Below are 18872 nucleotides of genomic sequence, written 5' to 3' on the forward strand. Positions count from 1 at the left end.
ACTCCCATGATCCCACAGTCTTTTGTCATTGTTTTGATTGACAGACCCCTAGATTACATACGTATTGTGCATTTCAATTTATGAAATTGTAACATCAAGAACAACAACAGCAACACCAAATAAATAAATAAATAGGACAAAACATAAATAAAATAAACAATAACAAAGTTAATAAAGATGAAGAAAAGAGGAATTTTGTTGTAGCTGCCCAACCCTGCCTGTTCAGGAGCTCCCGGTTGGTGCCACATCCCCACTTTGCAGCCGGGGCTGGGATGGTCATGCTGCTTCCCTCTAACCTCCTAACCTAAACCTTATTCTAAAACCAACCCTAAAACCACGTCTTAACCCTCAAACAGCCCTTTGAAGGTTTTGTCAAGAAAGTAGGGACCAGCCAAAATGTCCTCAGTTTTCCAGAAATGTCCTCACTCTGTTAGGAAAATATTTTTTTTATTGGTCCTCACTATGTAGCATTTACAAGTGTGTACACACACACACACACGTACACAGAGTGTCAATACACCCAACAGCAAATATCACTTTGCTTCCTTGTTCCCTGGCTAGACTCTCATTCATTCTGGTGTCCTGCATTTACTGTTTTGTTTTCCTAGTGTTGTCCTGTCAATGTCTTGCAATGAAATAAAAAAAGAAATAAAATACAGCAACACTCTCGTTGGAAAAGGCTTAGAAAGAAACTGTCAGAGTTAACTGCATGTTAGCTGCACCCTGCGGTCGTCTGCATGTGTCCATGTGTGAGCCCAGATGAGTCATGATGAAACACTCCTGCTTCTCATGTAGCACCAGCGTTACTCTCCCACAACTTAACGTCACTGAGCACGCCTGGGCACGACCCCCCCCCCCCCCCCCCCCTTTTTTTTTTCCCCTTCTTGTTTTATCTGGGGTTTCAAAAGGCTGGGCTTTTACTCATCATGATGCACAGGCTGATGCATAATGACAACAGTATAAGAAATTCACTAGATGTCACACAGAACAATGAGAAGAACTGCTAACTTTCTTCGGTTTGTTACTGTAGTCAGTTGAGATGTTATCTGATGAATTTCTTGTATTCTTGTGAACTCCTCCCAACCTGCCAGATACAGCCCGATACTGTTTTTCATTCGCTTTTGGAAATAGTTCTGGCTCTTTCAATCACGATCATATCCCAAGGCAACCTTTCCTCTTGATAATTGTTTACAGTTTATACAACTAAGAAATGACATTTAAGATTTCTCAGCCATACTGTAACATACGTATTAAACATATCTGCAAAATATTATTGCCAGAGATTAATATCGAACATAATTCTAAAATGTTAATAGTGAACGTTAATGTTCTAGACATTACCATTGAATGTAAACTGCTACTGCAAATTAGTGATACAGTATATAAGCCTATAAGCCTTTAGGGTTAATAGAGATGTTGTCCTTCAGCTAGAAGTAATTACCTAAATATCGAACTTCTTGCAATGCTAGGCTACTTGTTACACAATATGTGAACAGTTACTTGAGAGTTGAATCATTCCAGTCCGTCACCAGTTTCCAAACTCAAAGACATATTAAGAACATCTGCTGCGGTCTTTTTTCCCATTCTGAATCAGAAGTGAAGACGTATTAATGACTCCAGAACATGTCCAACAAAAAGTGCAGTCATTCAGTCAAATGTAGGAAGGGTTTGTGTTCATGTCTCCGGAAACCATCAATCATCTGTTGTACAGCCTCCAGTGATGGATTCGTTGAGCTGATTCTCTGCCAGATTAAATCACAGATCAAGTCACATTATATATTTCTGCTACACAACAGCCAACTCTGATATACTGTATAGCTCCAGTGTTGACAATCAATTCAAGCATTAATTAACAAATCAAGACAAGCCAACTTACTTGCTTTCGCAGGTGCTACAGACAGTTGTCATGGAGATGCATCTGTGTATATGTAAGTTTGGTATTTGCTAGGATTTTATCCATATTAGTTTTAGGACTTATCATGAAAGAGTAGTTTGACATAACTGCTGGTCCACTTACTCGCCCTTTACAATGCAACATCAACAAATGGACTTTGTTTAGTTCTCATGAAAACAAATGTCTTGACATGTAAACTTTGTTATAGCAGACTTTTTGGAAATGAATAAATCATAAACAGTTTTGAAAGTGCACATAACACTAAAACTTGAATTCAGCTTTTTTCTTAATAAATCAAAGAGAGAATAGGACTTATGGCTTGCAGATGTTCTCTTGTCACAGATTGCAGTCTTTCTTTCCAGACTATACACATCTACACTTCTAACTGTAAAGCGAGCCAAACCTAGAAGCTGCGGCTGGACGCTGAAACTGACTTCAACATGCCAACTGTTTCAGAAAAAGAGAATTGTTCAATTTACCAGTGTATTTTGTGTATTTCTGTATGATGCGGCTTTCATAAGCATCCCTCTTTATGTGGACCACACTATCACGTTCAGCCAGCGACATGTGATCAGCTTCATTATTATTTTTATCCACCATCATCTTGTATTACCTCCGTAAATGATTGCAGCAATGATCCACACAGTGAACCCACTTGAACAAAGTACTGTTTCATTAAATAGCTGAAGCTATAGAACGAGCTCAATGGCCTGCAGTGTAACACGGGTGGGTGGCGTGACGGGTGATGATTCACAGTGCATATAATTAAACTGTGGAATTAGGTGAGAGAAAATAATAGGCTGTTGTTCCTCCTAAGGTGTTTAAAATGACAAAGAACCATGATGTATTGAATAAATTTCCATTTCACAAATAAAATGGAAAAAACCCCAACTGAACAAGCATTACGAGAAATTCTCATTCTTGACTCAAAATTAGAAATATTCCTCTGGAGAATAAAAGCCAAACAACATTACTGTTTGCCTGAGGGTGTGATTGGGGGTTGTATTGAAGCTAATAATAAGAAAATGGTTTAGAGGGCAATTTAGATGAAAAAACAATAATATCAAGTGTAAAAGAGTTTATTGTTACAGTTACAGAGCCTGCAGGTAAAACAAAGATCTACCTGTGTCCATGTAAAAGATAGTGATACTTTCCTGAAGAGAAATACTGGTGTGGCACGGCTTTTGTTGTCTATGTAATAATGTGTTAAACAGCAATCAATTCGTCCTAAATGTGACTATAGTTCAGTGTTAATTTGAGAAAATGTGTTTCTCCTGTTAGGTTCACTTTTTATAGGAGTACACACGAGGTTAACAGAGAAGAAGAGCTGTTTACAGTATCCTCTGCAAAACATATGAGGATAGTTGCATTGTTTTCACAAGACACATCGGTATCAGAGCCATGACACACACAGAGCATAGCATTTCGTATGTTTACCCATAACAGTCTGTGTACCCATTTGGATTCTGTTAAACCTGCCAGAGCAGGAAAAAAAAACGTTGTACGCAGTTGGCACAAGCGCTAAAGAGAGAATGTTTTCAAGCCTGATGATCCTGAAGCAACACTGCAAGATCTGTCTGACTTACATCAGACGTGAAAGTGATTAATTTAATTTGTCTGTAACTTTCTTTAAACCTATTAGGGAGAAATATTTGATAAGAGTTGAAAGACGAAATATGCAGCAGATGCGACACCACTGGAGCAGAAAGAGGTTAATGTTGTTCTTAAGTACATTTAGTCCAGTCCTGGGCTTAGGTACAACTTTAAGGCAGTTGCACTTAACCAGAGTATTTCCATTTTAAGCTATTTTATACATCTACTCTACTACATTTCAGAGGGAAATATTGTACTTTTTCTCCATCTTACTGCTGGAGTTACTAAGATTTTACATGCAAACCATAAGACCAGTTCATAAAATTAACATATTGTTACAGATTAAATGACTAAACATATATACACACACATATATATATATGTGTGTGTGTATAGTTGGATATATAGTTAAAAGGTTTATTCACCTGAACCAGCTAAAACTTTAGAAGAACATTAAAATAAATCTCAATACATGAGTAATATTAGTAAATCAATGATATAACATTTAATAAAGGGGTTGCGTCTTTTCTGATTCTTTAAGTAAATTTTACAGCTAATATTTCTGTATACTCAAATAAAATTATACATGCAGTAATGGAGTATTCATATAGTGTCTTATTGCTACATTTACTAAAAGGTCTCAATACTTCTTCCACCACAGTCGTTATTTCATCCTGTTTCTCTGTTATGAGCTGAGGATGAAGGAAGTCACTGAGGTCGCACTGAGTGTATTCATGGTCTCTGAATACGTACCATTGTCACGTTAATGTGGTCGAACGCTTCTGATGATCCTCAAAGAGGGATTATAGAGTATTGTACAAGCCAGCCCCGCGACTTCGCTGAATTCACACTTCTCCAGGAGAGATGAGGGCAGAATCTGAGGATTACTAAACTGCATCTAAAAAATCAATGTGGGGAAAAAGTCTCTGCCATATCAGCACTTATACTTTGTACCCTGAATAAATAAAGCACATGCGTTGGCATTCTCTCTAGAGGAAAGGATGTATTTAAGAAGCGGGGTTGACCTTTTGCTGTGGCATCAAACCTCCCGCTCGTAGCCCTCTGGTATACGTAGAGCGTTGCTTTAATGTCTGTAATGGCCTTCACTTAAATAACCTACACAGCAGAAATTTTCGCAAACAAAGGTAAAATTAGATACATCCATATTCAGTTGCAGAGCCCTCAAGTCTTCCATGCTTTAGGGTATAATATCAGCATTGGAAATTGGCCATACTTTGCTCTACCAACCAATTACAGCTGAGAATAATTTGATCAAACACAAGCTGAAATCAAGCGTTTTACTTGAATCATATTGACTTTGTTACATTTTGTCACCATCATATTTGCATGAAAATGAACATCTGCTGCGTGTCAGAGAAGATTTTCTAACTTTCACATCCCTGTAGGACAAATGTGACACAATCTAGGAAGGTATTTGACATTAGTGATGTGCCCCTTACTCATCAAATGACTCAGAGGAAATTGTGAAATCCAGTGCTTCGATTCCAGATCAGTAAATCTCCAGTTTGGATTGGATAAAGATTTCGGACCTGCTGTTGCTGAAATGTTGGGGGGGTGGGGGGGTGGGGGGGTGAAAAAAAGAAATAGAAAAAAGAAAAGTGCAACTCAACAGGTGGTGAGATTGTGCAACTTGGACTTGGTGACTACACACAGATGCACTCGCATCGTGGACAAAGGCGGAGAAGAATGTCAGGGATGAATAACTGGTCTGTCTCTTTCACTGATTTCCCCTGAAAGCAAAGAGTGAAGAGAGAACTCCTGGAGGCTAAGCTGAATAGCCTTTTTAAATCCAAATCCTGAGAAGGCCCACGCTCTCTATGGGCAACAAATTTCTGCGTAGAGCAACTCAGACTGCTTGGTTTGAATATTTTGGGATTTTTGGTAAATACTCTTTAATCAGACACAAAGGCATCCCCTGCAAATTTAGAGCAAATGTTCTGACACATAATCACATCCCGGTATTGTTATGTTCTCCACTTTCTTCTTCTTCTACTTGTCATTTGAACAGATTTCTACACGTGCAGCCATGAAGTCCACCTGCTTCATTCCCTCCTGTCATATCACACATAGCGTTATCTCTGTCAAATACCATAACATTGCAAAAATGTGAGTCACGGGAGGAGGGGGGGGGGGGGGGGGGGGGGGGGGGGGTGGGGGGGTGGGGGGGTGAAAAAAAGAAATAGAAAAAAGAAAAGTGCAACTCAACAGGTGGTGAGATTGTGCAACTTGGACTTGGTGACTACACACAGATGCACTCGCATCGTGGACAAAGGCGGAGAAGAATGTCAGGGATGAATAACTGGTCTGTCTCTTTCACTGATTTCCCCTGAAAGCAAAGAGTGAAGAGAGAACTCCTGGAGGCTAAGCTGAATAGCCTTTTTAAATCCAAATCCTGAGAAGGCCCACGCTCTCTATGGGCAACAAATTTCTGCGTAGAGCAACTCAGACTGCTTGGTTTGAATATTTTGGGATTTTTGGTAAATACTCTTTAATCAGACACAAAGGCATCCCCTGCAAATTTAGAGCAAATGTTCTGACACATAATCACATCCCGGTATTGTTATGTTCTCCACTTTCTTCTTCTTCTACTTGTCATTTGAACAGATTTCTACACGTGCAGCCATGAAGTCCACCTGCTTCATTCCCTCCTGTCATATCACACATAGCGTTATCTCTGTCAAATACCATAACATTGCAAAAATGTGAGTCACGGGAGGAGGGGGGGGGGGGGGGGGGGGGGGGAGTGGCCCTGCAAGGCGTGATGTAGGCGTGGGCTTGCACACAACAGCTGACAGTCAAAAACCGGGAGGACGGACTGGCTGTGAAACACAGCTCAGAGGAGGCGCTTAGGTGAAGTTGTGCACCGGTCGGAGGCGAGTTTTTTTTTTTTACTTGAGCGTGTGCGTTCGGCAGAAAGACGAGAGCGAAGATCCAGAGCAGATCCTGTGCAGAGCTGGATCATAAACCTGCTGGTCTGGAAGTACCGGAGGGTCCGGAGCTGTACGAAATGAAATCTTTGTCGAGAGGACGCTTGTAGTTGAAAAGGTGAGCGGTTCACGGCACTTCACGGATGTCACGGTCACTGTGAACAGGGCAGCGAAGTCGGCATATTGAGACTGTTGTATTAAAAAAATATATACATATATATATAATGGAAGAAAACATGAGATTAAATGGAAAACATGCTGTTCTTGTGTACGAACCCTTTCATATTTAGTTTCAGTCTTAGCTGTTGTGCAGCCTTTAAATTTGCAGAATTTACTTCACCTGCCTCATGATTTTCTGTGGCCAGGAAATATCTCCGAGCTTCGATTCAGTGTTTGATTTCCTTGTTAACACGTATTCATTAAGGCAAATGTTACCTGTATTGCACAATGTGATTGATTGATTTTTTTTTTTATGTTTATGGATTATAAACCGGTAGTCCTCCTGAATCAAACCCAATGAACTCAGCTTATCTATCCCACATTTTATTGATAAGAAAATAAACACAGATTTTGAGTGTTTTTAAGCCATACATACATTGTATGTTTTGGTTTGTTACAGTGACATAAATTGCACTGAGACATTTTTGTATTAAAGATATGGAATGATATGAAATTACAGGCTACTGATAAAACCCTTTCCCTGTTTAAAATGTGGTTTGGTATCTCAGCTGCTGAGCGGAGATTAAAGTTTAAAGTTGAATCACTGATAAGCAAATGTTGCTTCCTTAAACGTGTAGCCTTTGAGTCATGAAATTGTGGTGATGTGTAATGCCAGAAGGATTGTGTGTTAGCAGGTATTTTCCATAGGCATTTTGTTTTGTCAGGTATCTTCTAATCACAGCTGTTTTCTTCCCTTGCAGTTACTGCTGCTGACAGAGAACAGACAGTCGTTTTGCTTTTCCATTGGACCGTTGTCCTCAGGCAGTTGATCTTTCAATGTGGGATACAGTTTTGGTGATTTCGCCAGGCTGAAATCCCCCAGGGTCAGGACCTCCCTCATGGCAGCCTTGCTCCTTGGGCTGCTGCTTTTTGCAATACAGTCTCCCCCCGTCCCCTCAAGACCGATGGCTGATGGGGGGCCACCTTCACCTCCCACCTCATCGCCCACCGACAATGGGACCACCAGCCACCCAAACGGGACCCTCCAGCAGCTTCCTCAGATTATAATTATAGGGGTGAGGAAGGGGGGAACACGGGCGCTGATTGAGATGCTCAGCCTGCACAGCGCGGTGGCGGCAGCTCAGAACGAGGTGCACTTCTTTGACTGGGAGAGTCACTTTCAGAAGGGTTTCCCTTGGTATCTCAGCCAGATGCCGTACGCCTACCCCGACCAGCTGACGGTAGAGAAGACGCCGGCCTACTTTACCTCCAGCAAAGTCCCCAAACGCATCCATCAGATGAACCCTGATATCAAGCTGCTACTCATCCTCAGAGACCCCACAGAGCGTGTGCTCTCGGACTACACCCAGGTCTTTTACAACCGTCTCCAGAAGCACAAGCGCTACCAGCCCATCGAGTCCATACTGGTGAAGGATGGCGAGATCAATCTGGGATACAAGGCTCTCAATCGCAGCCTGTATTACGTGCACATGCAGAACTGGCTGCAGTACTTCCCGCTGGAGAGCATTCACGTTGTGGACGGGGACGAGTTGATCAGGGACCCCTTCCCTGAGATGAAAAAGGTAGAACGATTCCTTAAGCTGGAACCTCAGATAAATGCTTCAAATTTTTACTTCAATAAAACTAAAGGATTCTACTGTTTGAGAGACCACGGGAGAGAAAGGTGTTTACACGACTCAAAAGGCAGGGCTCATCCTCATGTGGCGCCTGCCATCCTGCAAAAACTCTACCAGTTCTTTCACGAACCCAACAAGAAGTTCTTTGAGCTGGTGGGTCGAACATTTAACTGGAAATGAACCTTTTCAGTCTCAGTAGTTTGGTGAAGAGTTGCTCGGGGATTCATCTCCACGAGCTGTTCTGTTTTCCTTACTAACAGTGTAGATGAAGAGACAAAGCTAATGTAAATTTAAACTAAATCTATTTTTGTACTAGTACATTTGTTACTGGAGTATGATCGAGCCAAATATCAGGGCAGACTGCAGTTCATGACATGCTCTCTAATTGCATGTCTTGTTTTTTCTTATGCATTTAACTGTCTGTTTTGTACTGTTAGAAACACTCACTACTGCTCAGCTCGAGTGATTAAAGCAGGCGACTTAATATGACATTGATAATGACATTCAGACTTTAGACTGTGGCAGTTTAAGTTTTACATAAAGATAAGTAACAGGCAGTTTAATATTGTCATATCTTCATGTTTCACTTCATATACTATTACATTATTAACGTCTAACTGCATTTAGAGCGCTGAAGGAACCTTTACCTGCTGCTATGATTTCTCAGTCACTTTCAGGCACACGCCATAATGAATTTGTATTTGTCCTTTTTGTCACTCAAGATGTTTCTTTATGTAAGAGTCAGTTATATAAATGATCTGTGCACATCATATATTTGCTGATCATGACGGTGTACTGTAAATAGATTTTTTTTTTGGAAAGTGAAGAATTAATACCATAATAAAGATGTATTTTATTTTTAGCATGTCTGATGTTGTTTTTTTCATCTTGTTTGTACCTATTTTTATTCATCCATTATGTATCCGTCTGCTGTGCAGTGTCACAAATCCTAACAAACAAAGAGGATGACTCAAGTCATGACTTCCACTCAGTGAACAGGCATGTGCATGTGTCTGTGTATAGGTTGCACCTATCGCTGTGGTTTATTTGATCTCACTGTTCTGAATGCATCACCTATCTATGAGAAAGGGGTTTTGAGCATCTAGTACGTGCTGTCTGTCGTGTTCACATTAAAAAAAAAAGTGCAATTTTATGTAGGATTTTGACTGTGCTGAATTTCCTGTGTGGCCACCCTCAGCATGTACAGAACACAGTGGGTAGTGCTGCTGTGTCTCTCTATCTCAAAAAAACTAACTCTGTTGTGCTGCTGTCTGTTCATCAGATGAGACCTCCAACCATGAACAGCTGCATTAATTATTAGGACCGTTTTTTATTTTTTTACACATCAAGTGTCGATTCTTCTATCATCAAATTAGGATTAGTGTAAGAGAATTGAGAGTGGGCAGATAAGTAAACTCAGCTTTGAGCACAATCCAAACCAAGAGAAATCAAAGTTGTTAAGTTGTTTATGCCCAAGGGTGTGATGTTCTTATTGAGTTTTTTTGGAGAGGCAAGGGATTATTTATTCAAAGCTTATTGCTACTTTGAAAACATCAGCAGCACCGTCTCAAAGACATTAAGCTCCAAAAACCTACGGTAGCGGCTTCATATTTGAATGTGGCCTAGATTTACTCAGGGGCTTAGTGGGACTCTGCAAACAGGATGTCAACCTCATTGCCCCTTAAATACAGACCAAAGTAATATTTTCTTCTTTCTATCTTTATGATTCATTTTGCCCTCGGAGAGCAGGAGTAGTATTCCCTCATAGTTTACATGTTTTTTATGTTGATAATTGAGCAAGACTATCAACAGCTATCTGCAGAACAGGTTTGGCTGCAGGCGTAGGGGGGAAAGCAGGAGAACGAGTAAACACAGAAGAGTATGTGGAGGTGAGGTGCAAGGTGGAGGCTGATCCCTGCTGTGAGATTATCAGACAGCTGCTTGCGTCATTTGGTATGTGCAGTATTAACACTGAACTGGCATGTTCTCCTTTTAGCGTTGCTTTGAAGGTGTCAGGTCTCCAGATGGTCCTTGAGCAGCGAAGACTGGAGGAACTCACAGGAATGCAGTTTCCTTTACTCGAAATCAAAAATACAGCAGCAATGTCAATGTCATCTTTCTCTGGGTCGAAAGAGGACTGAAGCAATTTCCAGATAAACCTGTTTTCCCCCTCAGCACGCAGACTGTAAAAACACAGAAACCACACCTGGAAATAATGTAAAGCTTTATCTCTGGTGCTGGAAAGTGACAAAAGTACATTCAATCAAGTACTGCACTTAAGTACCGTTCTGAGGTACTTGCTCTTTACTTGACTATTTCCATTTTCTGCTACTTTATGATTCCTTTTCTACTTTACTTAAAAATCACATCACAAGCTTACATAATGGATTACATCATCTTGTTTTTGGCTTGCAACTACATACCTGGCATTAACATGCGTCTTGGGTGGATGCTCAATTGGCTCATACCTGGTATTAGAACTTGTGATTGGATCTCACTTCCCTGCTGTATATGCAAATAAACACCTATATCGTTTCCCTTTGCAAAGACAATGCAGCAAGGCACCGTGTCTATGCTGCTGGAAGTTAAGCGAAGAAGAAATCAAAACAATACAGACTGGGTTTATTCCATGGTGTACTTCAAAACAAACCAAAATTGTCCAAGATGTTTGACACCAATAATATATCCCTGTGGGCTTGTCAAAAGGCAGCTTACGCAGTCATTGTGTGATCCCTTTGGCCGCATGTGGCCCAGACAACTTCTTAATGTGGGTGGTGCGATCAGATCTCAGTGCTTCGTCAATGTGTCCTCAATGCGTCTTGGGTGGATTCACACCTGTACTTAGAGCTGTTCACTTGTGATAAGATCACAAGATGCATGTTAATGCCTGGTATGAATAGGGCCAGTGAGCTGTTAGCAGTTAAATCAAAGAGACATTTCCCTTTTAAACTTCTTAAGTGGTTTCAATTGCATAACTGTTAAAGACCCAAAGAAGTAAAATAATCATGTATTTCACAGAAAGCAAAGACTCAGTCTAGAAGCCATAAAAAATTATTACAAATTTGCATAGTACATTTTTTTATGTATTTATTTTTTCTTCTTTCCTTCTCCATCAAACATTTGGCGACCATTAAGATTAATCTTTGGAGGGATGTGATCCTAGACTGGTAACCACTGCACTAACTTCCAAAGTGTTTATAGTAGTAAGTAGTGAAAACTAGCTCCACCTCGACCAACAGTAAATGCTATTTATATATTGCTGCATCAGTATTAACAATCTGATACATGTTAATGTATCAGTCACAGACATTTTTTTTATTAGTAAGAAGTTCTTTTGATTTTTAAATACATTTAGCTGATAATACATCTGCTATTGAATGCAAGACTGATACTTTTAATGAAGTATTTACATTAATTGCATTAATGTATTGGCACTTTTATTGACATAAAGATCTGACTTATGCCAACTAGGCTCTAACCTTATCCATCTGCTGTAGTGCGGTTTGGTTTTAGCTTTTTTGTTTATTATGTTAAAGCTCCCTGCTGCAGCTGCAAACAACACAAATGAACGTGAACCAAACAGTAAAGCCGCAGGCCACAAAACCGAAACAATGATGAAAAAATATTAAAAAGCTCCACAGAGCTATCACATTACACACACTCATTGCATCAATTATTAATATAAAACACTGATGACAGCAGTTTTAAGAACCAGGACTTGGACATAATGTAAAGCTTTAGCCCAACTTAGCGCAGGTGCTCTTACAGGAAGCTTTCTGAATCCATTCTGTTGAAATTACTCTCAGCAAGGACACATCTTCACTCTGCTTTCACTGTTTTCTGTCTCTAGTTTTCTGGATGTCTCTCCGTCTCTCTGCTCTCCTTACACACTACTCAACATCAGAGTAGCATCTATTAAGAGTTCATGAACGCCCCATTAGTCCAGTCAGCTGTGCAGCCCTTTAAAGTTTTACAGTCACAGATTTCCCTTAACATCACCTAATTAATCTCAGCCACATAATTAATTTGCCTCCTCGCCCCACATGCAGTAAGAGCGGTAAACCGGGGCTGCAACGAGGATTAATGGCCTTGCCCTCCTCCTGCCCCCTCCCCATCACCACCACCTCCGCAGTAACACTATTTGCCGTAGAAATTTCTGGACTAACTTGGAGCCAGTCTACCACCCACCCCCATCCCTTTCCCTGCTGGCAGCCCACACTAGTTGTTCCTGAAGGGGCCTGTTTCCTCCCAATCACAATCAGCTATTCTGGGGTGTTTGAAAGGATGATGTGATCCGATGGAGCACAGCCCCTTCTGCAGTCACCAGGGCTGCCGCTCGCTTTAATTGGAATAGATTGTTTGTCCAGTCAATGGGTGAAACCTGGCAGAAATAACACATGCAGCCACTCTTCCTCTCTTTCTTTTTATCTACTTCGTAGCCAAAGCCCAGTTTGTGCCTCTCATATACAACCTTTACATTTGAGTCACCGTGCTGCATTTGAATCTCCTAAAGATACCCGGCAATATTGGTACCACTTCCTGATAGGACACCATTTATAAATGGTTTATTAATGGTTAATAAATTCTTTATCAATGTTTTAAAGAGCAGTTATAAGCTGTTAGTAAGAATAGCTTTTGTGTTGCCAGATTGTTGGGTATGATTTATTAACCATTAATAAATCCATTAACTACAGCTTATAAACCCCTATCAGACAGTATGCTACATAACTTTAAAAACATCATTACCTCTGTCATGAAAGTATTTCCAAAATCCTCAAGGATTCTACTTGATATGAGGATATTCTGCACAATAAAAATTATTTTTAACCTGCTTTAAAAGTTGTGTCTCTTTTTCCAAACAAAGTTGGTAGCAGTGAATCATGTATCTCGCTGTTCAATTTGTAAGAGAACTAAAATTTGAATCTTTTATTATCGCTCACATTAGCATATTGATGTTTCCGTCCAATGTTTTATATTTTCATACAAAATACATTTCATTTGTGTTTTAGAAGAAAATCAAAAACATGTAAATTCAAGGCTACATGGATACAGTCACAACTTGATTAATGGTTTAAAAAAAAAAATTTTTTCCTGCAGCAGACTGAGTGCGTTTTTCACTCAGATGGTTAAAATTGTCCTTGAGGAGTTTGGAAATATCTTCAGAACAAGAGTAAGTGTGTTGTGAAACAATCTTCAGGGTTTTTCAAAGTGTGCTGGGTATTTATTTTCAGGGAAGTGTTTAGCTCAGAGACTCAAATGAAATGTTAGTACATGGTGTGGCACAATTGGTGAATTGTGAATGGCTAAATTGGTAATCAGGTACATCTATTTTTCAAATGTGTTTGGATGCTTTCTTGCAATGTATAATCATTTTTTCCATGTGACTGTTTTTTTTGTCCTCTTGCTTCTTGCTGCATCTTGCTTGGTTTATTACAGGACTGCTAACCCTAACCCTGTGCACTGACTGTCAATCCAGGTGTCGTACACAGCTATAAAAGATGAAGCACTGAAAATAATAGATCACACTCTTGTACTGCATTTGCGGGAAGCTTTTATACAGTGTTGACATGTGGTCCAACCTGAGATAATGCTGCTTCTTTATGATGCAGGTAACCTTGAAAACCACAACGTACCAGGTACATGAAAAGATTCTCAGAATCCTGTAGTCTACATTTTATCTGCTGCTTTGACAAGCTTTGATTAAACCACGACACTGAAAACAGTGAATCGAAGAATGTATCATTTAATCAGAGTAACAGCATGCTGGGTTCTGTCAATTTAATTCAGCATTAAATGGAAAACTGACCATGTTTGAATTGAATGTAGCGGTGAGCAGCTTTGTTCGTAGCTGCTGTTCACTATTAGAAGGTCTAATAAGGAGAAGATCTAGTCTTTTGACTCTGAATAAAGGAGTCTGATGAAGAGCAGTGGTCCATTCATTACCATTTCAACAGAAAAATGAAACTGAAGAGTGACCCAGGGTGGCATTATTTGCCACATGGACTTATGCAAAAGGTACCTGTACCTTCATCTAAACACCTTTTTGAACCATAGTATTCAGATAATTGTAAGCTATTCAGTCTCCCATTGATACAGTTTATAATGGTGGCAGATTTACTGCTTGAAATTCTTTCAAGCAATGGGTCCTTGACTTAACCTCCTAGGACCTGGCGTCCACATATGTGGACCTCACATTTTGGGTTCTCTAGACCACAATACTAACTTTTTCTCAACAAGGGCCTGGTGACCACATATGAGGATATTATACTGCCACTCAGTAATCGAAATTTAAAACTAATGTCCTCATATGTGGACATCATTTTTCTCAGGTCCCAATCAGCCTAAATAGCAAAGAATAGAGTTCGGGTCTTAGGAGGTTAAGACAGAGGTGGACAAAAGTAAGAGTCTCTTTTCTAATAGGCAACCGTCGTTTTCAATCGCTGATATTGCAACCGTTCAGCTGCAGTTATCTAGGTCAGCTAATTAAGCTAACGTCAGCTCCATGTGTTGGTTGAAGAATCCTGTATGCTGTCCATCACTTGTACTCACTTCATCAATGATATTTTAGTCCTAAGGACATTCTTCAGGATAAATGAAGATTTGTCTTCAAAGGAAGTTCAAGAAAATTAAGTTCAATGGCACCTAATGTGGACTATGATGAGGACAAATGACTGTTCTAAGATTCTGTTGAAAATAATATTCATGTCACATTCAAGTTTTTATTACAACTGGAAAACTCTTAGTACTTACTACACACTTACAAATAAAGTGCCTGAAACTAAACAAATAAACAAGATTAATATGGGAATCTTTTACATACTTAACTTAAACATACACTTGATGGCTACATATGTGATATGATGCTTACAGATTGAGGCTGCATGTCCCACGCCAAAAGTTAGCTGCTAACGTTAGTTTCAACTCTGATAGCATCCTGGACCAATTTCCACACTGTTGGAAAATACTACACCGTGGATTTACTAGTAATGTGGGTCCTCTTGATGATGCAGGTTTTAAATCACTTAATGGAAATGTCCTGAGTCCTTGCTCCATCCTGTTGCTCCTCCGAAATTCTGCAGAATTTTTTGCTTAACTTCCCTCCTGAGAATCTCCACTGAAAAAGGAAAACTCTTACCCTTAAAATAGTTTTAGTCCTTCAGCAGTCAGGAAATGTGAAGTACTCTTCTCATTTCCCCGTGTAAACGGAAAACGATTTTGGCAGTCGATGACGACATGACAGTGAATAAATTGAATCACCTAAATTAAATACCGCAGTGTATGTCTCAAAGTTATGATTCTTTCTCAAGCAATCACACAAACCATCAATTTCCTGGCATGCTTATGAGCATTTCCATTTTGCAGCTTGACATTGCTACAAATAACATTTAAAATATTAGATCAGAAAAATGTGGTTTTACCTCTGAGTGAGCTGCTTCCTCAATCCTTTTTCCAGGCTAATGGAATATAAATAGACATGTTGTTAGTAAAAAGACTAAAGGAGGGAGGGCTCGTTTTGTACTGTATGATGTATGTGTACATATTCCCATCATTCCTTCATCTCGGCCAGGGTCTACATGTGCTGCTGCTGTGTGAGCCAGTTATTGCTGTGCTCCGTTATCAGTCATTTCCTGGCATGGTCTCCTCTGGTAGAGGAATAAGCCTCCATGGCCAATGATAACTCCTACCGCTAACAGATACCTCTTCATGGGTGAAGCATGACTGGACCCACAGATAGCCCTCACTCCCTGCGTGTGTGTGTGTGTGTGTGTGTGTGTCTGTGTCCAAGCATGTGTGTGTGTGCAACATGCACCATGTTTTTCTGTGTACATGTGAACTTGTGTGCCTGTGGAGGGAATGTGCAAGTGTTCATGTGCGTGCGGGATTATGTAGGTGCGTGTCCATCCATAGGGAGCAATGAGCCATGTGGATTTTGATACTGAGCACGGTTTTCCAACATGAACTCCAGACTCCCTTGAATAACTCGAAATGGATTCTGTTACTGAGAATTGTTTTTTTTCACAATAGTCTCATTTGTTAATGATGTCACCACTGATATAAATCGGATGCTTCTGACGCTCGAGTCATTTTACAGTGTTTGTTTGCTTGTAAGAAATCATTGTCTCTCTTGTCCAAAAGACGTCATAACACTGTTATTTCTCAAGGCATGCAACATGTTCTTTGTGTACATACTGCATATGGTTTCAATCTAAGCTAAGCAACATGCAATAGCACTCAAGTATCACATTAAAACACAAGTGATTTTTTTTTGTGTGTGCTGTCTTGATAACAATGAGTAAAGCTGCAGCATACCGATACCATGTGTTGGCTTGTCCCCTGGTAGTTGTGTCTGCTGCTGAACACACTCCTGTTCCAGGTCAGTGGAAAACAAAACACATATTAATGATATTCTAATTAAAACAAGGGTCCTTCTCATGGGGTGATGACAGAGGCAGGTCAGAAAGGTAAGAAGGTAATAGATAGTTGGTTTGTTACAATCGGAACAACTGTATGAGATTACTGTTAACGTTTCTTGTTGTCTATCAGACTAAAAGAGACAACAAAAAACTACAAACGACATTGATACAGCTTTCAGTTGTTTATTTGACATTCATTCATTACATTAAATATTGTTAAAAACTAACTTCTGTTTATTACTGTCTAGAACCACAGCTTCAAATGTGACTCTCATCACATTATTAATTACCCAAATATGCCAGAGAAGCACAGCTGAATGCGTTAAATCAAAGTTGCTTCACACACAAAGGTTGATTTCATTTGACATTTGGCATACTTCAAATATTTCTCCTTAAACCCCCCTTAAGCAGCACTTATCACAGGAATTACAACACTTTTTTTCTATACTTTTTGCAGTTGTTGTTTTTTTTTTTCTCTGAAGCATTTCATAAACGTAACTCATATCCCCAAATGTCAACCCAAGAAAATAGAAAACAGGTGGTAAATGTGCTTGCTGCGTAAAGAAAAAATTACATTCAATCAGCGTGCCCAGGGAGGGAAATTTCCCTCTGCCTTGTGCCAACTTCTACAAATAAAGAGAGGAAAATCAATTGGCTTTTTCATGATAGACCAAATTCCTTCACCCGCGAGTCTTGAAATCCAATGACCTGCACGACTGATATATTGCTTCTCATCTGGAGAACGGTGATGCAATCTTTTCACTAATTGAAACACGACCATTTAGTTCCCTTTCATTCTGTTGCACAGTGAAAGTTTTTGTCGTCGTTTTTGTTATGAACACCTGAGAAGTCTTTACCATGAATTCATCTGTATTATGCATGAAGACATGTTGAATTGTTCAAATACTGTCAATCTTCAGTTTTATTCTGTCTGATTCTGTTTGATTCTGTTTATGTCGTCCTGTTTAAAATATAAAACGCATTCAAGACAGAACTGAAGAACTTTTCTTTTTTTTTTTTTTTACAAAGAAATGTTCTGGCACAGCAAAGCCTTTAAGCCACACTAGCAGTGGTACACTATGAATGGCAAATGTGTAATATCCCAACAACTACTGTATGGATGGCCTTGAGAATTTGTCCACACGTTTTAGGTCCAGAGTGAAACTTTTTCAACAACTATCAGACAGATTGCCATGAATTCTGGTGCAGACCATTCACAGTCTTTGTGAATTTTGGTGAACAACTTATAAAACTAATGATATTTCTGTTTCCTTTGTGCTCAGTGCTAATTAGTAAATATTTGTGAGCTAATATGCACAAATAAGATTGTATCAGATGATTAAACTATACAGAAAATACAACAATTGACATACACATTATAACTACCACTTTATGCCATTTTATCTACCTCATTTTTCACATCTTTGCTCATCCACCACCTGTTGTGCCTGCTGTACGTCAGGGTTGTTGACCTGCCTCGCTTGTCCTTATAAAATTCAGAATTGTGAACAAACCCGAGCGATTTAATCAGATATTTTCAACCGCTGACCTTGGTCACAGAACATAAAGGCATCACGTCAACCGCATGAATACAAAATGTCTCTCAGACTGAAAGAGGCATATGCAGCATCTGTGCGGGAGCTTCCCCCATCACAGGAATTTCTCTATTTCTTACATTCCCTCTGAAGTCAAAGGAGGAACATAGAATAGCAGTTGAAACCTTAGCTCGTCAATCTAGCAGATCAAACGCACTTACCACCAATCCTGAGGAGCCTCACAGAACACTTTCTCACACATCTGTCAACGTTTTCAGGTCCTCCACTGCCTCTCCCCAACAAAAACAAGTTTGAGCATTAAAAGTCCCCCAGAGAGAAGTGAAAGGAGAAAAGAGGGAAAGAGGACATTGATCTGGTTGTGTAACACGGTGCAGTTTGCCATAGGTCAATGAAATTCCATCAGCCTCCCCCCCCTTTGGTCAATATCCATCTGAAGAGTCTCTGCAGACATTGTCTTCCCTTAGCCCTCAGCCACTTGTATTCATCTTCAGCCGGCTGCTTTCAGTGAAGACAGAATCAGATTGCAACAGGAAAGGTTAAGGAAAGAAAAAACGCTTGATGAGAATTGCGTGCTCAAGAGAAATAAAACAGCAGACTGTGTTTTTTTCTGACGTACTCCTCTGGTTTATAACCTTATTTAGTATAGAATCCTTCAATCTAATATCTGTCAG

General features: G+C 39.8%; 1 protein-coding gene across 1 annotated transcript; it reads left to right on the forward strand.

Annotated features, from left to right (window-relative positions):
* The first annotated feature begins 6305 nt into the window (after positions 1-6305).
* Positions 6306-9093, forward strand: hs3st1 (heparan sulfate (glucosamine) 3-O-sulfotransferase 1). Its single transcript, XM_056382020.1, has 2 exons — positions 6306-6553; positions 7356-9093. Exon 2 carries the CDS (start codon positions 7494-7496, stop codon positions 8409-8411), a length of 918 nt encoding a protein of 305 aa, XP_056237995.1. The 5' UTR covers positions 6306-6553; positions 7356-7493; the 3' UTR covers positions 8412-9093.
* Positions 9094-18872: the final 9779 nt, after the last annotated feature.

Source organism: Seriola aureovittata, chromosome 8 (genome assembly GCF_021018895.1).
Source record: "Seriola aureovittata isolate HTS-2021-v1 ecotype China chromosome 8, ASM2101889v1, whole genome shotgun sequence".
In the NCBI taxonomy this organism is placed as follows: domain Eukaryota; kingdom Metazoa; phylum Chordata; class Actinopteri; order Carangiformes; family Carangidae; genus Seriola; species Seriola aureovittata.